The sequence below is a fragment of the Sciurus carolinensis genome, chromosome 3, assembly GCF_902686445.1.
Source record: "Sciurus carolinensis chromosome 3, mSciCar1.2, whole genome shotgun sequence".
NCBI lineage: Eukaryota > Metazoa > Chordata > Mammalia > Rodentia > Sciuridae > Sciurus > Sciurus carolinensis.
This window is the reverse complement of record NC_062215.1, coordinates 25,569,904-25,595,079: the sequence shown is the minus strand read 5'-3', so window position 1 is coordinate 25,595,079 and position 25,176 is coordinate 25,569,904. Positions and strand designations below refer to the sequence as shown.

The 25,176-nt window shown below is 47.1% G+C and overlaps 1 protein-coding gene across 2 annotated transcripts in view; it reads left to right on the top strand.

The window, feature by feature from the left end:
* Fam117a (family with sequence similarity 117 member A) overlaps positions 1-25,176 on the top strand; it is a 42,656-nt gene that overhangs the window by 15,284 nt on the left and 2,196 nt on the right. Inside the window, exons 2-8 of one of the 2 annotated variants that reach the window (XR_007107795.1) lie at positions 9,203-9,372; positions 18,337-18,432; positions 19,786-19,896; positions 20,346-20,480; positions 21,632-21,830; positions 23,018-23,168; positions 24,985-25,163. Coding sequence is in view for 1 of the 2 variants with exons in the window: in XM_047545892.1 (XP_047401848.1) it covers positions 9,203-9,372; positions 18,337-18,432; positions 19,786-19,896; positions 20,346-20,480; positions 21,632-21,830; positions 23,018-23,168 (862 nt within the window). In the remaining variant the exon portion in view is untranslated. The remainder of the gene's footprint in view (positions 1-9,202; positions 9,373-18,336; positions 18,433-19,785; positions 19,897-20,345; positions 20,481-21,631; positions 21,831-23,017; positions 23,169-24,984; positions 25,164-25,176) is intronic. The other variant, XM_047545892.1, reaches the window with a different exon arrangement.

Here is a 25,176-nt window from a genome sequence, read left to right as displayed (position 1 = left end):
GTATTTCATGGGTAAAGTTATGCACTTAATAATAAATACATCACTTTAGGAGGTATATAATGACATAATGTCCATAAGTAGTCGTGCTGAAATTGTGTTTGTGTATATGTATGTGTGTTTGTGTGTTTCGTGTTTTTATTTATTTGGTGCTGGTGATTGAACCCAGGGTCTTGTACATGCCAAGCACAGGCTCTGCCCCTGAGCTTCATCCCCAGCCTCGCCATGCTCAATTTGTTCATCGGAGGTGGCAACCAACAGATTTCCCATAGCAAAAGCACATTATTCTCCAGTAAGTGAATTAGGGGTGGTACTTCGACATTATATAAATATTCTGTTCCCCACAACCTTTCACCCAGTGATTTTGGCATCAGTTGACTTCCTGATTAAGATATTACCTTGGGAGTCGCACAGAGCCAGTTCTGAATTAACACTAATTAACCTGAGTATTGATGTGAGCAATTCAAAAGAGGTATGCCAACATTTTTTTTCCTCTGGCTTTTGAAATCATTGGGGGAGGCAACAAAATGGGGTCATCAAAATTCTGTCAACATTTATAGGTATTTGGGGCTAACATTAAATTGACTACTAGTTGCTTAAACATATTGCTGTCTGGTAGTTTGCTGGAAGTCAGGGAGAAAGCAGGCTGGATGGGGCTTAGAAGTAAGTCATTGTTCACAAGGCAAAAATTATTTTGATTATTTGAAAGTTATCTGTATTATTTCCTTTTCTTTATTTTACTCTCTACCTTTCTTACTAGAAAAGGGATACTTCATTTTTCAAAATTTTTAATTGTCTTCTTCCTTCCTTGGCTGACCCAACATGCCTAGTGGGTAAAACAATGTTCTCCAGACCCAGGAACAATCATCCTGGCTCCTAGCAAAGGAAGGGAATAGAACCTTATGGTCCAGGGAGTGGTTCCTGAACCAAGGCAGCCAGGAGGTCATGGCCCAGTTGAGTCTGACAGTGAAATACAAGAGTGGGAAATGTACGTAGAAATGTCTTCTGTTTGGGGAATAAAGGGCCTTACTTTGCTCATTACCTTGGAGAAATCAGTCTACCCCTACATGGGGGTACAACACTTAGGAAACTCCATCCTGTAGGAGAATTCATGACTATGTGGGGTACACATATTCAGAACAGAAATCAGAATGCAGTTTCAATCACGGTCGTCTTCTTGCAAGATCCTCCTCAATCTCTGGTCCTTCCTGTGCCTCACTTATCTTAAAAGACAAGAGCTGACTGAGCATTGTGATTCCTTTCCTACTTGATAGGGATCAGACTGCTATAAGAAGTGAAGATATGAGGGGTGTCTACCTAGCCTTAGAGAGTATAGGCCTCCCCAAAATCCATCACTCCCAAATAACAGTGGGATAAGGATTTGTTTAGAGGTAGGGGGCTAGGGTCCCCACTGTGTGTGCTGTTCTTGCAAAGACCCTATAGATCCTAAAGGAACTGCTCCAGTCAGTAACTCCTGGTGTTCTGTTTTGTCTTGAGAATGTTGAAATCCTACAGAGCTCCTCTTCAGAGAATTCAGATAAAAGGTGAAAAGTTCACACCACTTCCTTTTCTTCTAACTGTAGTTTCTTGAGAATTGAACAAATGTCAGTGACTGCTGTCTACTCTTGATACATATTCTCTCTCTCTCTCTCTCTCTCTTGGGTTACCCTTTGCCTCCTTGCTGATACAGTTAGTGTATTCCTTATTTTTTCCCACAGTAACATCTCCAGAAGGGTTTCTCTTGGCCTGTCTCTCCAGCTGCCTCCAGATGTGGTCTGCATCTTGGGAAGTCAGACTTGCAGCCAGAAATGCTTTCATGGCTCTTGCTTGAGCTGTATACTTAAATAAGGAGTCTGTGATTGATTGAGGGCCTGGCTGAGAAGTTCACATATACACAAACACCATCGCTCTTATTTTGGGTAATAAGCCTTCTTGGTAGGGGAAGCATGATGTTACTCCTGCTTCGCCTTTCTTTTGAATCTAGTTTCTTCTCCCTGATGAGGCTGAAGTTAGCTGTGACTTGGTGTTAAAGAAGGTGTTCAAAGCTCCAGGTTTAATTTCCCCAGCTGGGATGAATGGGGTCTCTGAAGGCTTTTCATGGAGGGCTTCTGACTGTTTTATGGTCATATTGGGGGTTTCCATTTCACAACCTCCCTCCCAAACCCACACATCCCTGAATTAAGCAGTTAAGCAGCATTGGACCACAGGGAGCTCAGGAGCTGCTTGCCCTGTTTAATCCCAGTACATGGACTGAAATAGAAAAGTAATCCCTGTGAGGCTGCTTAGAGGAACTTCCCCTCGTTACTACAAATCTGTTCTTGGGGGAAATGTTTGGAAATTCTGAATCCCTATTTGACTTTGTTCCTTTCCAGATTAACATTTCTGTCCAACGAAAAGGCCGCATCACAGGAAACAGGACAGGGGAGAACCTGTTCCCTCAATGTCTAGCCATACTACCCTGGCCCTGCCTGCTTCTCCTCCCTAAGTAAAGATCATTGACAAAGAAACAAAAAAGTGGTGGTAGAAAAATATTTATAATGTGACCTCTTTTTACTGAAAATGTACATGCACGCATATGTGCACAAAGAAAGGTCAGGACAAATGTGCATGGATAGTTTTTTTTTTATTATTTCTTGCTCATCTACATTTTCTTATTTCCTGTGACTTGTGCAACTTCTGTTATAACAAGTTTTTTCTTTAAGAGGGGAAGTGAGGGCTGAGGATGAGGTGCAGAGGTAGAGTGCTTGCCTAGCATGTACGTGGCCCTGGGTTTGATCCCCAGTACCACAAAAAGAAATGGGAGGGGGGTGAGAAGGTTAATGCTAATACCGTTTTAAAGCCTGAAGACATGAGAAAATGACTCATAACTTGTTTGTTGAACCAGCTAGTTGTTGAGGTTTTTCTCTGTGCAAGATCTCTTTGGCTGTCTCTTCTTCCTTCTTGGGTATTCTGGAATGACTAGACCTTGTGCTGATGGAGGGTTAGATGGTAGCTTTGTCTTTATGCCCCAGGCTTCTCTCTTCCAGATCACCCTTCTACAGAGGATGGTCTCCGCAGATGTCCAGCTAGATCCCATTGTTCAGGGGTCAATTTCTGCTTGAAAGAGTCTCTCTCTGCCCAAACTGAGGAGAGCAGCCAGAAGCACCTCACTCCCTGTATCATCTGCTGCCTTCCTCCTTCCCCTGACCCTATTCCTGCCCTTCTTCTAAGAGCCGTTACCCTTCTCCATCAGGTTCCTCTGGTGGGGATGTGCTGGTATGGTCAGGCCAGAACTGATTTCCACCTGCAGGTATTGGGAGCAGCAGAGACAAATTGGTGTGGCTCTTCTCAAGAGGCATTTGCCAGGCGCAGCCCTTATGGTCATGCCTGGTGGTAGCTGGCACTTAGGGATCAGTTGTATCACTTCCCCACTTCCACTTTGACTGCAGCTTCTTGTCTTCCTCCTTAGCATCACCAGTGTTTGTTGATGTAGTAGGCACTCAAAACCTGCTTCCTGAAGGAATGGGTGTGTGCTGTGGTGTGCCGGGCCCTCTTCTGCTCTTGGTTCAGTATGTTGTCTGCTCTGTGTGCCATCTGCCCTGTTGACTATTCCCTGCCAGGCAGACACCTGACCTCCAGTCCCTGCCATACATAGCCCCTCTCCCCAAAGTTATATACCCATAGCAGTTGGGAGGCAGGGCCAAGTGGTTCTGAAAGATAGCACCTAAGGCTTCTTATCTCCTGCATGTGCTATTTTGTTTTGTTTTTTCCATTTGCTATTGCCCAAGAACCAACGCATCTGCCACTGCTCAGCTGCATGGTGAAATGGCCTGGCCTGGTGCCAGGGTGCTTCACCAGGTGGTTGGGCTGGGGAGGCTGCTGCATGCGATGGACCGATAATACCCCACAGTGCTGTAAACAGGACACTCCACCCTCCCGCAGCCACTCAGCCAGTGCCCCAGCGCCTGCTGCTTTGTCATGACCTGTCATGATATAGACTTCTCTGATACCAGAGCCAATTGTGCCATTTCCCTCCATTTCCCAAACCTGAGAGGGGTGCTTTCCAGAAATGAAACCAATTCATCTTCCAACCACAAGCAGCCGTTGCGACTTTTCAATGCTTCCTATCCTTTGGCCACAATCACATAAGCGCAGGGCAGGACCCACTGCCCAGACCTTTCCGGTATGCCCATGAATGATTAGCCCAAGAACCGCTATTGCAGCTACACTTGTGAGATTCCTAGGTGACTTTTTGCAACTGAGGCCAGTCTCACTGGGCAGCAGAACTTAAGTGCTGACCTGCAGCTGAAGATGCCCAAGTCTGCAAGCTGTGTTATATACCACCCCGTCACCATTTATCTTAGGTGGCATCCATGACTCTTGGATTGTCACTAGTAGAGGGAAGGACTTTGACACTAAAGACATGCACATACCTTCCAGGGAAGAGGAGAGCCACCTATGGACATGGTAGCCACAACCTAGCCATATCTTTTCTGGGTAGTCTCCTTTTTCTTGACTCCCTCATGGTATTTCCATCTCTGCTTTTCTTTCCAGCATCCCTAAGAGGTAACACAGCCAGCTGGGGGCCCTGTTCGAGGAGGGAGAGCAGGCCGGTAAAGTGGGTGGTGTCAGCTGCACTAGTATCCTCGTGAGGACAGCTGCAGTCAGACCTGTGCTGCTCACATCTCTGCCTCTGCCAGCTTTCAGGATGCCACACTGCCCCGTCAGGCTGCACTCCCTTTAAGGAAGGCATGGGAACACCAGTGCCCAATTTGGGCTTTGGCTTATATTCCATTTGGGGGAAATCTTGGTTTAGTCCTTAATTAGTTTTGCTACCCAAAGAAGCTGGTGCTTCCCAAACCATTTGGAGATTTATAAAAGGAGTAGATTTTTCTTTTTCCTGTCAAAATCTAATCTTTTAAAAAGTGCCCCCTCTGTTTCCTAGGCATGCAAGAAACATGGCATTTACCCTCCTCAAAGGGGCTGGACATGCCAAGAATTCGGGGATTTGGGAGGGGCAGTGGAGCCTTGCTGAGGGCTCAGACAGAAGAAATTCTGCCTTGTGGCTAGCTAGGAGCTGAGCCAGGATCCTGTGCTAGGGTGCTGCTGAGGTCTCACTCTCATTTAAGGAAGAGAAACTGAGGCAAGACTTTCAGTTGGGCCAGTTACAGTGAGAGTTTTGCAGGTCTGCAGTGGAGAGGGAGACAGTACTTCTTTACTTGTTTTTTCATTTCTTTCTCCGGTCTTCCTTCCTTCCTTTTTTTTTTTTTTTTTTTTTTTTTTTTTAAACTATTTGTGTTAGTTTTTGTGTATGAAAAAGCAAGTCAGGACCCCTGAAGTCTTCTGGATTGTTGCAAATAACTTTGGTTGGAGGTGGTTGGAAAGAATGAGGACTCACACCAAAGTCCAGTTTTCTGGGTGCATCCTAGCCCTGCCAGTATTGGGGCAAAGTACCACTATGATTATTGTCCTTGAAAGATTGGACTCCAAAAATAATTCATGGAATAGGGTAGAGCGTGAGGGTAATGAAAACTGATGTAAAATGAGTGTCATTAAAATTGTTGAACAGAGATAGACTCCTTTATACCAGGTTTCAAAGACTTCCTCAAGAAACAACCAAAAATACAAAATATAAAATGAAAACAGGTCACTAGAGACCCCCAGGTCAGGCCTGCCATCTCTTCCTTTTCTTTCCATCACTGAACAGGAGCTTAAAAAAGCATCCAGGTATCCAGGCAGGTGTCCCAGCAACTCCGTGTTCCTGATGCTACAGGATGTGAGACTTGGGAACTTACTGAGAGACTGACTTTGGAGGAAAGAGGCTTAGAGATGTAGGTTCCTGCTGACTCCTTGGGTGGTGAAGTTCCATCTGAGCTGCTCTGTGCCTATCTTCCTTATCAGCCTCTCCCTCGCCCCTTCTAGAACTGACAGGAGAATAAAGATCACATCACACATCCCTTTGTGTGGAAGGGGCAAAACTTGAGAGTACCATATGAACAGGAGATAGTACTGTATAGTTTCAGTCAGAAAAATCCTAAAGGAGACTCTTGCAGGGACTCATTTGAAAGGATGGAACAGGTGGCTTCAAGAGCTTTCCCCCCACATTCCTCTTTCAGCTCTGCAGTCATAGTCCCTTTCCTTTTGGCCTCTGGGATTAGAACATTCTATCCTTTATCCCAGTCACTTGCTCACCACCTCCCACCTGCCTCTTTGGTTATCTGTCATATAATTTTGCATATCTGCTTTCCAGAGGCCCTGTCTCATCATCATCACTGGGCTCTTGTAGATGCTTTTGGAGACCCACAGGACAGCGTTTCAGTTTTGAGCCAGCTGCTGATGTGGGCCAGAAGCTCCTAGAAATATTTCCACCTTTTTAAACCTAGCCCAGGAAAATGAGTAGTTGAAATGCTAGTGTAGGAGGTATGAGCAGGCCTATCACTAACTTACAGGGTGATGAGTTCGCAGGGAAGGCATGAAAGAGGTTGGGCTTTCCAGAACCTGAGGAGAAGTCAGGCAGCTCATGGGGCCTTTGCTCAAGGTGAGTGGGCTGGGTTTGGATACATTCAGCAAGCAAACTCAGAATCTGTGGTATACATTAGTATCCCTTCTAGTATCCATTGTTCAATTGTATTCAGATTCTTGAGTACCTGCCAATTGCTGGCCCTATGCTGTAGAAGCTGTGGGGGATGCAAACATGATTCAAAGCCAGTATTCTGGCCACAGGTTGTTTATTATCTAGGAGTCACAAATACCTGCAACCCAAGAGAAAGAATGATAAGTACCAAGAGTACAAAGTATACTGAGGAAATTCAGAATATCCTGAGACTCTCCTTGTGGGGGATTCCCATGATCCAGAAGACCCGGTGGAGATGGAGGCAGTTAGGCAGGCCCTGGCAGGTGGCTTGGATTTAAACGCTAGGCAAAACCTCAGGAGGGAAGGAGGCCCTGATGGTGGTGCAAAGTGGTGTGTAGTATACCTGATCTGGGACTGAGAGGAGCAGTGAGGTGTAAAGTAGAGGTAGGTGGGACCAGAACATGAAGCCTTTGACCTCCATCTTTGAAAGAGTCTGTGGAAGATTTTAACATAGAAATGTTAAGATCATTTAAAATGATGTGTGTATATGGTGTGATACCTTTTTTTATTCTAAAGCATACTTACATACATGCACACACACAGAAGGTAAGGACTGCAAGGATATGTGTGTCTCACAGTAGTAATAGTGGTTATCTCTGGGTGTTGAGATTTTTTTCCTTTTGTTTATGTATTCCTGACACTTTCACAATTCACATGTATTGTCTCTGTATTTATAAGTCATTTATAAGTTGTTTTAAGTGAGCACATATTATATGATGGCTGAGGGAGATGATCTAGAAATATGGCAAGGATTAGATAAAAATTGAGAGTGAAAGTTGGCTTCATAGTCTCATTGATAATATCCAAATTGGAGGGGAACTCTGCAAATGTTCAATGCCTGGGAATAGCTAAGCAAATTACTATATGTCAGCCTGGTGGAATATCATAGAGTCTTTAATAATGACAAATATGTAGATTGTTGGTACTTGGAAATGGAGTTGCAAAAAGGGTAGAATAAGAGAACATGATGTATTACATTTTATATTGATTACAAATATATCAAGGTTTACATAAATCCATAAATGAATTTGGAGAATGTGGTGGTATGTCTTTTTCTTGTGGTAAAATACAAATAATATCAAATTTACCATACATTCACAATGTTGTGTGACTACTGTGCATTTTAAGAACTATTTGGGTTTTGTTTTTGTTTTTTGAGGTGGGGGGTCTTGCTGTGTTGCCAGGCTGGTCTTGAAATCCTGGGCTCAAGCGATTCTCCCATCTCTGTGTCCTAAGCAGCCAGGACTGTGGGCATGTGCCACCACTGCCAACTTCAGAGCTTTTTTATCGTCCCACACAGACACTCCATGTCCATTAAACAGCTCCCATTCTCCCTCCTCCTAAGCCCCTGGTAACCTCTATTCTCCTTTCTGTCCCGGTGGATTTGCTTCTAGGCACCTTGAATAAGCAGACTCAGGATACCTGCCCTTCCGTGTCTGGCTCATTTCCCCTGGCATCTGTGTGGTAGCATGGGCTGCACCCACTGTTTGGCTCATACAATTTGAGCTGCTGTGATCATGGGTGCACAGATATCTTTTCAAGCCCCTGTTTTTAGTTTTCTGGGGTGGGGGTGGGGTGTATGTACCTACAGGCAGACTTGCTGGATCATAAGAGAATTCTATGTTTAACTTTTTGAGGAACTGCCGACCTTCTGGCATCTTTTTAATATAAAGCTCTTCAAGTCTATTTATACCTGCAGTTCCTAGTTCTTTTTGCTGTGCTTAATATACAAATAAATTACCAAGGGATTACTACAGATGTGAAAGCATTCTATTCTGTTTAAAGGAGAGAGCCTATGTAGATCTTAAGATAGTGGAATGTTTTGAACGTGGCCATGGAAAACAGGGTCAGTTCAGACCATTGAAATTTCCAGATGATTCCAGAACCGATTTATCACCAGTTTCAACTTTTGCCCTCTCCCAGAAATCTTTAACCAAGGTAGATTAAAATGAATGGATTTATAATTGCATATTTTGGTCCTATTTAGACAGAAGTTAAGAGACAAAAGGAGAGAACCAAATGACTTGGCTATTTTCCTGAATTGGACTCCTCAGTCCTAGAGAGTTGAAAGTAGTTATATCATTTTCCTCTTCTCAGGCACTAGATTCCCTGGAGCTTACAAGTTCTGAAGGAAGTATGAAGAATCCTTTAGTTAATTGAGCTGGACTTGTGCAGTGTGTAGGAGCCCTGCGATGCCTGCTGGAGGGAGGAAGGGGGTTCAGACATAAAAGATGGGAGAAAACTTGGTTTTTGTCCACTTAGAATTCCCTCTTTAATGATGGAAGATACAGCTAGTTTCAGGAAACTGTTCACAGTTCATGTCCATTAAGAACAGGAAAAAAAGAGGACATGTATAAAGTAACTCTGAAGGCCACAGCCAAATGGTATAAATTGCTTCCATGATTAAGCCTAGGCGGTTAAATCAGGAAAGCCCTTGTCAGACTGTATGTGCTTTGTAGCTGCTTCACATTCTTCTAGGAGGGAAGTGAAGGCATGGCAACCAGGCGAGGCTTCCTAGAAGAGAGAAGGCTGGTTGCCACGTCTCCTTCCTCAATGTTGATGACAAGGTGTACGGGCTGTGCTCTCTTCCAGCCAGCGTCCCATGTTCGGTGCCCCCAGAAAAGTCAGTGTGTAGGCCTCAGCCACCCCAGGTCCGACGTACCTTCTCCCTGGACACCATCCTCAGCTCCTACCTTCTGGGCCAGTGGCCACGAGATGCTGATGGGGCCTTCACCTGCTGTACCAATGACAAGGCCACCCAGGTAATGCAACTTGCTCCTAATGGGATCGGATGGGGTGGGAGGGCTGGCTGAGGAGGCCTTGGGTCCGCCTACCCTTCTCAGTCATTGAGATGGTTCGTCCTTGGTTTTGGTTATACATGTAAATAGCTTTTCATCTTCTACTGTTTACCAGCTTGTTTTTCTTTGTAAACTTACATGAAAATTAGTTTGCATTCCCTCTGACTGGTGGAAGGGATTCGTTAATCTGGGTTTTCAGTTTGACTTTCAGTACTTGTGTGGGTATTCAACAGTTGACTTTGGAATTTAGACTAGGTTTTAAAAAATGAGATTTACCTTGCTAAAATTAAACTAAGGCCAACATTCAATTGAGTTTGCATTCCCCAGATAGCCGGAGGAAGTGGCCAAAAAATATGCTGAGCCAGGATCAATCCCACTGAAGAATTAGGAGTGGAAAGTTCTCAGATAATGGAGTTATTTCTTGCCTGCAGCCTAGACTAGGATTCCAGTGTACCCGTCTGAGTTCTGTGGAGCCCAGGGTCCTCTCCTTCAGTATGTTTACTCTTCTCATTACAAATCCTAAGCTTAACTGGGCATGGTGGTGCACACCTGTAATCCTAGTAGCTCAGGAGGCTGAGGCAGGAGGATCACAAGTTCAAAGTCAACCTCGGCAAAAGCGAGGCATTAAGCAACTCAGTGAGACCCTGTCTCTAAATAAAATACAAAATAGGGCTGGGGATGTGGCTCATTGGTCAAGTGCCTCTGAGTTCAATCCCTGGTACCCGCCCCACCAAAAAAAAATGAACCCTAAACTTGACTACCTGGGAGGTTAAGGTAGAAGGATCACAAGTTCAAGGTCAGCCTCAGCAACTTAGTAAGGGCCTAAGCAACTTAGTGAGATCCTATCTTAAAATAAAAAAAATAAAATGGCTGGAGATGTGGCTCAGTGTTTAAGCACCCCTGGGTTAATCTCTGGTGCTCTGGCAGAAAAAAATAATCCCTAAGCTTGGAAGAAGTCTCATAGACCATCCAGTTCATTTGTCAATTTTTGAGTAAAACAGTATTAGCCCAAGCAAGAAATCATCTCATACAAAGCTATTTCTTAATCTGATTCAGGACTTCAACATTCTTAGCAGTTGAGTTGGTAGGAGTCAAGTCTCTCTTCTGATGCATTTTAAAGCAATTCCTGTTCAACTTTAGAATAAATGAATGTTCCCAGATAGGCGTAAGCAGGGAGGAAAGGACACTGGGCTCAAGGTCAGTCCTCTCTTCTGGATGCTGCTGGGTAAGTCAGCTCTTCCTTTGTATGCTGGGTGGAGTCGCCTGCTCTGCCTATTTGTAGGCATTCTGATGACCAGGGAATGGCCCCTGTAGCTCACTCTACCTCCTCTCCTGAGCACGTCATGTCAGTTCCTTTCTTTTACTAATTTTTTATGAGATTCATTTTCAAATGTTATTAGTGAATGTTTGAATGCCAATTCCTGTTCTTGGCATGTTGGAATGAAGAATAAGGAAATGAAGACAAGATTTGACCTCTCTGAGCCTAGATTCCAGTTTCATGAAGGCCAGTGAGCAGCCAGCCAAGGGCTGAGATGGGGCCAAATGTCTAGCAAAGTTTAGAGGAGGAGAATTCTCCTGGGGATACCCCACCTTGAACCAACAAGAATTTAAAGCAACAAGAAGTTAAAATCGATGGCCCTCCTTAGAGCTACAAATAGAAGATGAAGAGAGTACACTCTAGGTATAGACAAAGTGGGCCTACTTCCTGGGAGCCCAAGCTCCTTTGCCCTTTGACAAAGGCAAGCCAACTAGGTTATGCTCCCTGCTCACATGGCTGGGAGCATGTGCCCCTTTCTCTTTTTAGGGATGTGCTCAGGTCAAATAATATGCCTTGTCAGGGAGGGCTTCCTGGAGGAACAGGACTTGAGTACAAGGGCTTTCACAATGGCCTCCCACTTTGCCAGATGGCAGGCTTCCGTGTAGCCCACCCATCTCTACCTCTGTCATTTCCTGCTGCCAGCCTTCTAGGAAGTCACCATCTTACTCTTCAGATAACTTTCTCTTTGTCAATGCAAGAAGGGTTGGCCTCAGATGTTCCCTGGCGGGGTGGAGAGGCGTGGGTTCCAGGCTGCGTGTTTTTGCTCAGGCTCCAGCTGTAGGCCAGATCTTTTATATAACAAGTCTGGGCTTCTTGCCACAGCAAGACAGAGGTCAGCGATGCGCCTCCATGGGTCTGGCAAGGCCCAGCCATACAGCTTTCCTCTTTTCCCGGGATGGGCTCCAGCCCTCGAGGAACTCTTAGCAACCTGTCAATATTGTGGCTGCAGGCAAGAGATGGGAGAATTCTGATCAGCATAGGCATTCAAACCAAAATATGTGCTCTGCCCATTTTCGTTTCTGGTCTTCAGGGAATTTTCTGCTTCTAGGTTTTGGGCTTCCTTCAAATTCCTGCTTGAGGCTCCTGGCCTGTCACAAGCTACCTTCTTCAATGCTGGTATTGCACTGTGAAAGCCTAAGGTTCTCATGACAGCTCCTTCAATAGCATGTTCCTTCCCTACTAAGCCCAGCGATGGAGATGAGGAGAAGTTTTATTGGTAGATACAGGGAGTGTGGGGAAGGGAAGAGGGACGGGAGGGAGGCAGGGTCTACTGAAGTCCTCGATAGCTTTATTATTTATTTATTTTGCAGTGCTGGAGATGAAACCCAGGGCCCCAGGCATGCTGGGCAAGCACCCTACCACTGAACTTTAGTATCCCCAGCCCACTGACAGCCTGCAAACTGTTAAAAATGGATGGATGCCAGACTTCCCTCAATTGCTTTGAGCTAGGAGGTGCTATACCTACCCCTACCCTCACCTCCTGCCCTTTTTCTCTTAGCGCTAGTAGTGTAGTGGTTTATTATTTGCTTTATTTACCATAACTAGCAGTACTTATTACTGCTCTCTTACTTACCTAACTTCCGCAACCCAGTGCCAGATTGCATGTTTAGAGACCACATCAGCCCCAGCATTCCCAGGAGGAGGAGCGAGGCCTTGCAGTGAGGTTAGGAACCACAGTTATTGTTAAGGCTAAGTAAGCAGCTTCTCTTCCTCTGAATTCCCTAGAGGGAACAAGGTCCCTGCCCTTTCTACGCTAGTTTCAGACCAAGGCAGCAAGGACAGAACTCCTGCCATTAGATAGCTGACTTGCTCTGTACTCAAGGCCTCTTTGGAGGGCAGAAGATGGAGTTAAAAGCTCTTTGTTCTTGAATGTATTCCAGTGTTGCCAACAACCTCAGTGTTCCCTTCCTGGCTGTGTTTTAAGCTCTTAGGCAGATTCAAAGGATTGTCCTCAGGCAATTCACAGTCTGACATGCAGAACTGGTTACCCACATACTTGGGGCAACCAGACCAGAAGAAGTATGGATGGATCTTATTTGGGAAATCAGTTGTTCTAGGAAGGAGTAAGAGGTGCGAATGTGGCAACTGGGAGAAAGTGCTTTGGAGAAGCTGCATGTTTTGAGCCAGGAAGAATAATGGGAGGGGGATGACCAGGTGTCCCAGAGATCAACCTAGTGAGTGCAAGGAAGATTAGGCCCAGCAGGAGCTGGATGCACAGCATTTGGCCAGGAAAGGCTAGGAAGCCTCCTGTGTGATGTCTTTGTCTGCAGGAATTTCTTTGTATCTGGGAGCACTTTTTTATTGAATACATTTTTCTCTCTGGCCCATCCTTCCCCCAGCTCAGTTGGTAACCCAGAGGTGGCCACCAAGTGCTTTGGACTGGCCCCTCCTGGTGACTGGACCCAGACCAGGGCCAGTGATGGCAGCACATGCCATTGGCTGTGATCACCCCTCTCCCTCCTTGCTGTGCAAAGCATTTGAGTCTTGCATTCTTCTGCAGGGAGGAAGTGGTCTCACCACAGCTGGTATGACTGTTTGAGACAAGTTCCCCTGCTGGTCTCATCCTGCCCACAGCCAGGACCCTGGGTACCTGCCCTGCCTGGTCCTGCCCCATCCCACTCCTCTGCAGCCCCACTTCCTCTGCATTTTCCAGGTGAAGTGGGGAAGCCTTGATGATATTCCTTTTTTCATCACCCCGACTTCATTTGTGGGGAAAAAAAATAGCCTTAAGTCCTTCACAAACTTCATAGAGTGTCCTGAGGGCAGAGGCAAGCGTGCTAGTTTGAGGGGGATTCCCTTTTGTGCATTTTCTCTACCTGTGTGCCATCCTCCCCTTTTCCCAGGCCAGTGCTTCAGTGTTCAGTGATGACACATAATTCAGTGTGACCATCACAGGCCTTTAAAAAATGTTTTTCTTTGTGGGTGTGGGGGCCTGGGCACAGCGCCTGTTTTCCAAATTGGTGACCAGGACCAGTTGTTCAGTATATGGTTTGACAATAGCAGCAAATATTTGAACACAGTGGTATGATGGAAAATCTGAGGGCTGCCTAGTAATGGTAGAGCCAGAGATGCTGGCCTTGGACACCTGCAGCCAGGGTTCTCAGTGCTGGCCAGCGGGCCACCCTCAGAGCCTTTTCTTGCCTTTTCGTTTGACCAGAGCCCTAAGGGACTGAGTCCCTGCCGAGGATCAGTTCCCTGCATAGTTCCTGAGCATCTCTTCCAGGCCAGGCACTGCTGCTCTGCACTTCCAACAGGTCTGTAGTGGGCTTTGTTCCCAGGACCCAGCCCAGATCTGCATAAACTTACTCAGGTGCCAGGCTCACTGAAGATGGTGAGGCCAGGATTCTCCCACACCTGGACGTGGAGTCCCCGTAGAAATTTAGTGGGATTGGAGACCAAGAAAGACATTCCAGGTGGAGGGTTTCCTGCTCCATCCTGCCCCTCCTTGCTACGTTAGGCAGCCCTTTGGAAAGCTGTCCTCCACCCCCAGGCCCAGTTATCCTCCCACATGTTGCTGTGGCGCCTCAGAATCCCAGGCAAGTCTTCCTTGGTCTGACCATGTCTAGTTTTGTGCAATCTGAGCACCAGCTGTGACCTTGTCGCTGCCACTCATGGTTAGTGAGCAGCCTTGCTTCTCCCTCAGCTGCGCCCCAGGCAGAATGTGAAATAAGTCTGTTCCAGTGCATGAGTCCCCTGGACAAACATGACTTTTTGGTCTCCTGTGCTCAAGCTTGCTTGAGCTTACTTACAAAGGGTCATCTAGAGTGAGTACTCAGAGTGCTGCCATGCAGCCTGGCTACCTCTTTGAAGAGGGGCCTTCTTTCTCAGTGACTTTTCTGTGCTCTAGGAGATTTTAATCCAGACCTCTGTGGCAAGATCCAGAAGAGGAGAGTTCTATCCATCAAGGAGTGCTGGAAATAAGGGGCACTCTTTTTTTTTTCCGCAGTGCTGGGGATTGAACCCAGGGCCTCATATGCGCCAGGCAAGCGTTATACCACTGAGCCACAACCCCAGCCTTGGTCCCAACTCTTGATGCACCCAGTTCTGTTGGAGGGGCTACAGCCCCACTTAAGTACACACCTGCTTAATAATATTCAATACCAGCATGCCAGCAGCTTCAAGCAGGAGAGTTTCCATGCCAGGTTTCTGGGACTGCTTTAGCAAATCCCCTCAAATTTAATGACTTAAGACAGCAGAAACTCATTTTCTCAGTTCTGGAGGCCAGAGTCCAACTTCAGTGTTGGTGGGCCAAAGTCAGGTGACAGCAAGGCCACACACCCTCAGGAGGCTCTTGGGGAGTTTGTTCTTTGCCTCATCCAGCTTCCAGTGACTGCTGGCATCCCTCAGTTTGTAGCCAGTCTCTCCTCTGTGCTTGTCCTCTGTGTGTACAGTCTTCCTCTGCTCCTTGTACAAGGACAATTATGATGGCATTTAGGGTCCACCCAGACGATTCCAGAATAATCCTCCCATCTCAGGATCCTTAACTTAATCACATTTGCAAAAACTTTGCCATATAAGGTAACATTTTAGGTTTGTAACATCTTTGGGAGAGCATCTTACTTTACTTTTCTTTTTCTCCCTCCATTTAGTTATTCTGGGGGATTCAACAGATTATAGTTGGAGGAAACACTAGAAAAAATAAAGCCATTTTAGGACCTTATAGACCCCACTGAGGTGATACCACAATACACCAGATATACTTACTTTTTAAAAAAAATATTTTTAGTTGTAGATGGACACAATATCTTTATTTATTTATTTTTATGTGGTGCTGAGGATCAAATCCAGTGCTTCACATGTGCCAGGCAAGCGCTCTACCACTGAGCCACAACCCCAGCTCCCTAGATACACTTAGGTTTGCTTCAAAAGTTTTTGATATCTTACAATGGACACATATCATTTTATAATCAGAAGAACCAATACTGTTGCCAGTAGAGACCAGGAAGCATTAGAGACTGCTTGTAAAATCTTGAAAAGCCTAAAATAGAAAATAAAAATCCCCCTTTGACACTGAATATTTTTCAACCTGTCACACTGACAGGTTTTCCTGCCACTTGCCTCTGCCTCACTCTGCTTCTACCATCCTGGCCACCTCAGGATTCTGAAACATTGGACTTGCCCAGCCTCTGGGTCTTTCCACTCACTCTCCCTCCATCACCTCACAAATCCACGTGGTTCACTCCTTACCTCCTTCCTGTTTTTATTTAGATGTTACCTGTTCACTGAGAACTTCCCTAGCATTTCAAATTCTGTCCCTTCTGCCCAGTGTCCCTACCCCTTTTGTTTATTTCCCTTTTTAGCACAATCACTATTTAAACTCTGTCCCCAATTAAAATATAAACTTAGGGGGCCAGGATTTTTGTTGTTTTGTACACCGTTGTGACCCCAGCATCTAGAACAGTACCTGGCATATCATATATATTCAGTAACTCTTGAATGCAGGAGTGATAGACCCCACCCATGTGCCCAGGGAGACACAAAGCAGGGGAGCACCCAGTATGAGGCAGACGAGTGAGGGCAGGCTCCCTAATGACGAGACTGAGAATAGCTGTCAGGTGGACCATCTTAGTGCAGAGACCAGGCTTAGAGGCCAAGGGCTGAGTATGAGGAAGAAGCTAGAGATGGGTTTGCCTGGGCAAGACAGAGAACCCCTGGGATGCAGGGTGAGATGGTGATACCTATGGCCATGGAGTGGTGTTGAGACCAAGTGAGGCCTTCGTAGTATGTTCCACAGGAGAGGCAACAGTGGTATTCTTGAGCAGAGAGGTGGATAAAATAGATAGGGGGAGGAACTGATCCCAGCGGCCACATTTTCACATCCTTTCTAAATCCTGTGCTGGCCTGCATGTCTTCTTCCACCTCTCACACATCCCAGAAGGAGCAAGACATAGAGTTTGTGGGGATGTTAGTGAGTAGCCAGCAGCAGCCTCCACGTAGCTGTTTTCTCTCCCTCTCACCATATTTCTGTGACCTTAGTGTCTTCCTGGAGGAAGAGATGGGCACCATCTCCTTAGCTGTTGTCATTCCTCTTCTGTGACCCTGCCACTTTTCAAGGGATGACAGGTTTGTATGGGACTCAGCTTTGACAGATCTAGTCATTTGCAGGCTTGGTTTTGACACCCTGGGAAGGATGTGTGTCTGCTGGGTCCAGGTGGCTGAGGGAGACATGGGCTTCCTCCTCCCTCTTCAGTACACGTGGTAGCCATTTCAGAGGAGCTGGTTTAGAGAGGCATGGGCATGTGGTATAAGACCAGCTGCTTGGTTTCCAGAAACTGTCAGAGCCAGCGTCATCCCAAGAGCCTACACTGTGGGCCTATAGGATATGCTCTCTGCCCTTGTCCTAAGGAAGGAAGGGTGGGACTGAATCTCTGGATGTCCTCACTGGTGACACTAGTGTCAGGACAAGGAAGTTAGGATGGTCTCACCCTGGTTGTGTTGCACAGCCTAACAGAGGTCCTGGTCAGTGGGTAGCTGGGGGCAGGAAGAGTCAGGAGGCTCATTCCCAGTGGCCCCCTCCACACAGCTGTCACACATGGCAGTCTGCTCTCACAATCCGGCTCAGGCTGCCCGCTGAGCTTCCCCCTTAGCAGCTGTTGGGTGGTGAGTACTAGTGTTTTCCCCCATCCTCCCCCTCTCTGCTTGCAGCAACCTCTCAGGGGAGGCCAGCAGATCTCTTAGAGGAGACAGTTCCCAGACTGCCGTGTTCTTGGCAGTGCATGCACAGAAGTCAGGAGAGCTGGGCCCGCTGGAGTGCTCCCCTTGGGCCCTTCCCTTGGAATGGAAGTAGTAGGGATGGTGGTGGTGGGGAGGGATCTGGGCCTCTCAGCTTCCTCCCTTAGCGGGGGCCCAGGAAGTAGTTTTACAATGCCCGCCATCCCTTCCTCCATCTTGGGCCCCTGTCTTCATGCAGCAGGGTAGGAAAGATAGGGGACAGAGAGCCCTTCTTCATGAGGGGCAAGGGGACTTAGGACAAGAAATGATAAGGGCAAGAAGGGTCAGAAATCTGTCTCATTCCTTTCTGAAAAGGTCTCCTTGCTCATTCATTCAGGAGGACTGTGGGGACCCATTCTGTGTGTGGGAGCAGATCAAGGAGCAAACTTGAGGCACTGCGCTATACAGAAGCCTCCTGCTTCAGTGGCAGTGAGGGGGGTGGTGTTTGATCTTTTTTCTATTTTACCAAGTACTGACTCCTCCTGGATCTGTCTGTTTACTGTTTTCCCCAGGCTCCTGGGCCTGTGCTAGGCACACCAAGGGTGACAGAATAAAGATTGCAGGGGTTCCCTGAGCCTGTGCCCTTTCAGAGCTGGTTAGGAGAGGAGGAACAGCACTTGTCCTCACCATTGGGAACACTTAGAGTAACTGGGGGTATAAAACCTGTTTGAGAGCCAGAATAGTCAAGAGAAGGCTGGCACTATTGGGGCACCAGGAGAGCTTCCTGGAGGACATACACCAGGCAGGAGGCAGTGCTGGTGTCCTCCTGCTGGAAGAACACAACAGGAGGTCGATGAGCAGCTGCAGAAGGCAGCACAAGCCACCGCCCCTACCCAGGAACTCTGCTTCCTGGGCCTGCCTTTGAAACTGCTCAGTCTCATTGTGTTTCTCTCCTATAGACACCCCTGTCCTGGCAAGAGCCAGACGGCGAGCGGGCCAGCTCCTGCACACATAAGCGCTCAGCGTCCTGGGGCAGCACAGACCACCGAAAAGAGGTAACTGGGTAACTGCCTCTTGGACCCCTGGATGCTCCAAAGGGCAACCACACTTCACTTGCCAGTGTCACTTGCCTCCTTTTCCTGAGGAGATGGCCCTTCAGCACCAACCCAGCAAACTAGATCCTCCTGCTAGGGAAGGACCAGGCCAGGAGCTGCTGGTGCCTTCTAGCAACCAGGCACAGGGCCACAGACGCTGCTGTTGTCATTTTACATTTGAGGTTGGAGCCACATAAGTGGTTCAGAAACTGAAGGAAGATAGGGAACAAGTTCCAGGGAATTAGGAACCCCCAACCTCACTTACCACCTAACTATTTACTCATTTTTTGAAAAGAAGAGAAAAATTATGTGTTCCTAAATGCTTTGTTTTGGCCCTTCCTCTGCTTCAGGAGGGCTCAGGGCACTGAGGCTGAGTTGGGAGGCACAGGTTGGAATTCCAGGGCTCCTCTGACATGTCATGAGGATCAACTTGCCAGGACTCACTCTTGACCCTTCACAAAGGAAGTTGCTCCTGTCCTACTCATTGCTGAAAACAGTGAGAAAGTATGAAGTGAATGCACTGGAAGTTTAAGGCTAAGAAGGAATTAAAAAGTATTTAAAGTCTTCAACGATCAGAGTAAGCAAGTTACTCACACCAAGTGTGGGGAGTCGTGGTATGAGTGATCCATGATGGCAAATCCAAAAGCATTTTTCTTCATAAATTTTCTGGCTGTGGACAGCAGCCAGAATTCTCTTTAGGCTCACATTTCTATAGCTCTGCATCCTGTAAGCATTTGCCAGCTGAGGGCAAGGAGGTCCAGAACTATAAATGTGATAAGGAGAATATCCATACTTGATGATACTCTGTAATTGTGACAGGGCATGGGAGTCAAGATGAAATGGGGTAGTTCTTCTAGAGAACCTATTCTTACATGGTATATTTTTAAATGGGGGGAAATATTTCTATCCTTCTGGTTTCAGGGCCACTGGGGTCATTGAGAATGTATGGCACTGACTTTCAAAACACCTTCCTCTGCTATTAGTGGAGCAGCATGCCGTGCCCTTTTAATCTGTGAGAAACACAAGGTTCCAGTGTTGCATATTTTCAATTTGTGGAAGACTGATCCATTTATAAAATATGTAGTATTGTTTTAAAAATACCAGAGTCTGGTTAGTGAGACATCCAGCTTGTTTGAGGAACTGATCTTCACAGGTTTTAACCACCACTGAGTCGTTTTGAGATGGAAGATTAACTTCCATGTCCCTTTTATGCATCTTCGTGGGCCCGTGTCAGGGACCACACCTGGGAGGAGGGACCCAGTACATTTTTGCTTTGCTTCACAAGTCTCTGCTCTTCCTCTTTCCGCCTGCTAGATTACCAAGTTGAAGCAACAACTGCAGAGGACAAAGCTGAGCCGTAACGGGAAGGAGAAAGAGCGGGGCTCCCCACTCCAAGGGGACCATGCTGTGCGGGGAGCATTGAGGGTATGTTTTCTCCCCAGATCTGCTCCCCTCTGTCTTCCTCCATAGCGGGCTGTCCTACTGGGCAGAGTTCTCTTGGGTCTTATAGCTACTAAACCCCACCACATTGCATGCTTTGTGGCCGGGTGGGGGACCAGGTGAAGTTTTAGTCCAAACTCAGATTTGTCTGAGTGATACTGGAAAGGCTCCTTCTTGTTCTGAATGTCTCTGTCCTCTATCCCCATCTCTGTGCAATTGAGGCAATGACTCTAAAATCACACTCTAGACCTTAAAGTTCCAACTTTCAGAGAAAACCCCACCAAATGGGCCGATGGCAATCTAACTGTCACCAAATTGTTCTTTATTCATTTGGTCCTGCTATGCAGACATGACCATTACCCTGTGGTCAGAACTGATTCCTGGACAGGCCTCGGTGGGGCTTCACCTAATTGTTTCATTTGCCTCCTCCTCAGGCATCACCTCCCAGCTTCCCCTCAGGGTCCCCAGTCCTGCGACTCAGCCCCTGCCTGCACAGGAGCCTGGAAGGGCTGAACCAAGAGCTGGAGGAGGTGTTTGTGAAGGAGCAGGGTGAAGAGGAACTGCTGAGGGTGAGTAGCAGCTGCTCCTTGAACGCACCAACAGGCGGACAGGCGGTGTCAGGGGAGAGGGGAGGGCCCTGTTTGGGTCTCTCAGGCTGTAGATATGTAAACAAGAACGTGCAAACACCTGCCTGCCCGAGCAACACAGAGGAGCTCATTAGTCTCAAGTGGACTTAAGCACAGGGGTGGCAGAGGTGGAGGCTGGACATGGGGAAGGCTTTGTGATAGTGAATAGAGGAAAGGAATGAGGTTGGTAGAGGAGGTCCCCAGCTGGGAGCAGCAGGCGAGGCATCATTCTTCGGCCAAACTGCCAGCTCACTGTTCCTTGAATCTTTGGCACCTTTACCCACCTGTACCTCAGCGCATGCCACCCCGTTGCTGTCACCACTTCCCTCCTTCCAGCTTAACCTTAACACGCATCCATCCTTGTGCCCAGTTGCCCCTGCGCAGCCTTCTCCCTGCCCCACTCCCAGGCAGAATTCTGTGCTACCTTTTCTGCAGTCTCAGGCACATTTTTATACTGACGCAGTACAATTGGGGAATGCCAGTTGGACAGTATTAATATAATTCTAGTGGGTCCACTCCTAGGTTTATGATTTACCTCTTGGTTGATTTTTAATTTGGATACATGCAAGATTTCATATACACCAAAACATGCATACGGTTTAGTGAGCTGGGGGTTCGAGTACTACTGATGTTTAAAAAGGAGGGAGCAATAGGTATTTAATACATGATAATCGTCTGCATGCTCACCCTGTGATGGCTCACAGCACACACAGTATCTTGGTGGCTTGTCCCTGTTATGTCCTCCTGCATACAGCACTCACTGTTGTGTTCCCAGAGGTCCCTGCCCTCATGAGGCTTGTACACTAGCGGGGTGACACTTTGATCACACTGCACAAATGAATGTGTCATTATACATTGGACTGCCAGGCTAGGAGGGAAAAGAACAAAGTGCCATGGCAGGAGAAATGGGGTTTCTTGAGGTTGGGGGATATGGAATTGAGGTCAGGGAAAAGGTCTGGAGCCCAGGGTGTTGTGTTGTGTGTGTTATGAATGGGTGCTGAGAGGAAGGATGTGGGGGGTACCCTCAGGGTCACTGCAGTGCTATAGGCCTGAAAAGATCCTGGAGTGAGAGTCTCCCCCTCTTTCTCTGTCAGATCCTTGAGGTCCCTGATGGACACCGTGCTCCTGCTCCTCCCCAGAGTGGCAGCTGTGATCACTCCCTCCTCCTGCTGGAGCCCAGCAACCTTGCCAGCTCTCCTTCCATGCTCCTGGCATCCCCCCAGCCTTCTGGCCAGGCCAGCCGTGAGGAGCACCGGGGTGCCAGTGAGCTGGCATCCGTCCCCACTGACAAAGGTAAGCCATGGAGCCGAGGCAGCAGGGCTGACACTGGACTACAGGAAGGGCTTCTCTCCCTCTTCCCACCAAGCAGTTTCAGGCCCAGCACAACTTGTGAGCCAACTAGAATATCTTTGTTAGTCTCTCATTCTGCACACTATACAAATAGTACTGTCCATTTCATCACATCCTGATTTGTAGTTTATAAATTCTGCACCTATGCGTTTACTGAATCTTCAGTGGAGTCCAGAAGAGCAATCCTTCCTGTCTCCACTTTTGGATGAGGTTTAGTGTGCTACAGTAGAAGGCCAGCACACTACTCATTACCAACATGAGCCTTCAAGGTGACTGGAAATGATCAAAATAAGAGAATGTGGTCTCTTGCCCAGGGCCCAGTTTGACCAGACAGATGCCCAAACTTTCTGATTCCAAAGCCTGACTTTCTCCTGTGTCCTGGCTCTTCATGGAGAAGGGGAGATAGGATTCCTACCTCCTACTAATGACCCATATGTTATAAAGACTGTGCCTGCATCACCTGATTGGATTCTCACAGCCACCCCATGAGGTAGGCTGGTCAAGGGCACATGAGGTAGACTGGATTTCTCAGGGACAGAACAATCTAACAATACACACAGGTAAATAGAGCCTGCAGTTAAGAAGGAATAAATGTGAGCGAAATACAGATAAAGTGAATTTTATAACCTAGGCAAAGTACAGTCACTGGGTAGAAAATAAGAATTTTATCCTCTGAGTGGGGCTGCGTAAAGGTGGTTCCTCAGAGTTAGTACAAGAGTGCTCCCTGCAAGGAGGAGTATGTGTTCCAGACTGCAGCAAGGAGAAGCCCTGCCATGCGGGCAGGCAGGGTCAGTCAGGGCAGCACAGTCTCAGGAGAAGGCAGAGAGGGACATCCTATAGGATTCCTTTAAGTCTGAGGTCCAGTCCTTTTCCACCTCCTGGGAATGCAGAGTTGGCATAAGACCTTCTTTTCCCATCAACTCCACTGTTCTCATATTCTGTCATATGCTATGTATGTCTGTAAGCTACATATAAGTCTTTTTAAGGTACAGTATGAAACACAGCAGCCTGGTTAGCACAGTTGCTACCACCTACTCTATCATGTACCTCCCAGCCTCACCCCTTAACACCCAACGTCTGAGCTGAGGAAAGCAGAGGCCTTCCTGGACTCGGTCTTGCTCTGTTTGCAGCCTATTCTCCAGGCCACCCAGCCTTCCTTGAAGATGGCAGTCCATCTCCAGTCCTTGCCTTTGCCGCCTCCCCTCGGCCCAATCACAGCTATGTCTTCAAACGGGAGCCCCCAGAAGGCTGTGAGAGAGTGCGTGTGTTTGAAGAGGCCACGTGAGTACATCAAATGGACAGGGCCTGGGAGGGAGGGACAAAGATGGAGGGCAAGCCCTGTTTTATCCCACCTGACAGGCCCTTTTTCACTCTTGGGCTCTGTCTTGTCTAGAGGTGTTGGCAACATCAGATTTTCAGTATTGCAGTTTTCCCATGATCAAACTTGTTGACATTACCTACTCTGAGCACTTGAATCTTTGCTTATCATTATCTCCATAGAAACCTGCTCTCTACCCACATGCCAGCCATAAGCGCAGCAGGAGCTGGAAAGGAAAGATATTGGAAACCTAAACCCTTTGTTTCTTCCTTTTTTTTTTTCCCTCCTATCCCTGGGGAAGGTGTGAACATTTTCTAGACCATGATCAGAGAGTGGGAGAGAGAGAAAATACTAGTAGTACTTCACCCTGTGGCTGTAGTGGTTCAAGTATCATGAACTTCGAGACAGAAATTTGCAGACCTTGCAAATAAGGACTGTGGAATATTCCAAACCAGACTGGATAGTTCAGAGGCCATTCTTTTGCTGATTTCTTCACAGTTCCTTCCTGTTAGAAGATTGAGAGCTGATCTTCAAAGCACATACATAACCCCCTAGCAGGCCCCATACAGGTCCTTCGGTTTCTCCTGCAGCTTCATATCCATCATGCAGATTCACCTTGGAAGCTGTGGTTTCAGGGGCAGTCAGGGAGTTGAGTCATGGTGTGTGAATGAAGCTTGAGCTAGGACTAGGTTCTGGGCATTGAGGGCACCATTTGTATCTTAAACGAGGGAGAGGACAACTTATGAGGGTGGGAGTTTGTTCCTGCTATTGCTGTTGCCTGATGTCCTTTAAGACCCCTGGGTTCTCTGAGGTGTTGCGGAAGCAAGAGGCCAGCACTTGTAGCTTAAGCAGATTCCAGGCTCTCCCTCACTCAGATTCCCACTCCCTCACTCCATGTTATAGGTGAGTAGTCACAACCTGGAAATGCTGGTAGAAATTAGGCTACTGCACGTCATGATTCTTCCACAGACTTATAATGCCAGAAGCAGTCTTCTCATCTCATCTAGCTTCCTGCCTCTGCATTACCCTTGTAAGAGAGTGGTGACCAATTTGTTATTTAAGACATCCTGGGTTTGAAATTCTGTAGCTCATGAGGTCTCTTCATTTCACTACCTTTCCTATTGGGACATTCTTGTATGTAGCGATTCTTTTGCCACATTTTTCCTAGCTGCTGTCCCCTCTAAGATCGCCTGGAGTTCTCAGGGAGGGAATCTGGCTGCTCAGGGTCATGCTGGTTGCACTCATGTTCTTGGAGTGTTGCTTGGTCTCCTCTTGGTGGCACACCAAAAACATTCCCTCTTTTGCCCATTCCCCACTCCTCCATAAAGAAGGATTTTTTTTTTTTTTTAAGATGTTGACAGTCCTTTATTTTATTCATTTATTTATATGTGGTGCTAAGAATTGAACCCAGTACCTCACGCATGCTAGGCAAGTACTCTACCACTAAGCCACAACCCCAGCCCCAAGAGGATTCTTTTAAACACTTCTCTGGTGGGGACACCTTGCCACAGAAGTCCCCAGGCCCACAGGCCTTCCCCTGGCACATGGGCCCATCTTCCCACTCTGCCCCCTTTTCCCACCCTGCCAGCGCTCTGCTCTTCTCCCACCTCACTCTTTTTCTCAGGCCTTGGAATTATGAGGATTCTAGGATTAAAATGGAAATTAATGTATCAATCTTTACCCTACATGTGGTTTTCCATGCATAGTTTACTTCAATAAAAAGTAAAGGAAAAGGTAACCATGGGAACCGCCAGTGATGGAGCTCCATCATCTTCCCAGGCCTTTGCCTTCTCACCAGAAGCCTCACAGCCAGCAGCTTCTCAGGACTGCTCACACCAGACACTCTCCTTTTTTTATCATGAGGATTCCTTACTCAAGAGCTCACTGAACTCACCTCTTTTCATCCTTCATTTCTCTCAGTGGTCAGAAGGGCAGGGATGATTCTTCCTACATTAAAGGTGAGATGTGGGG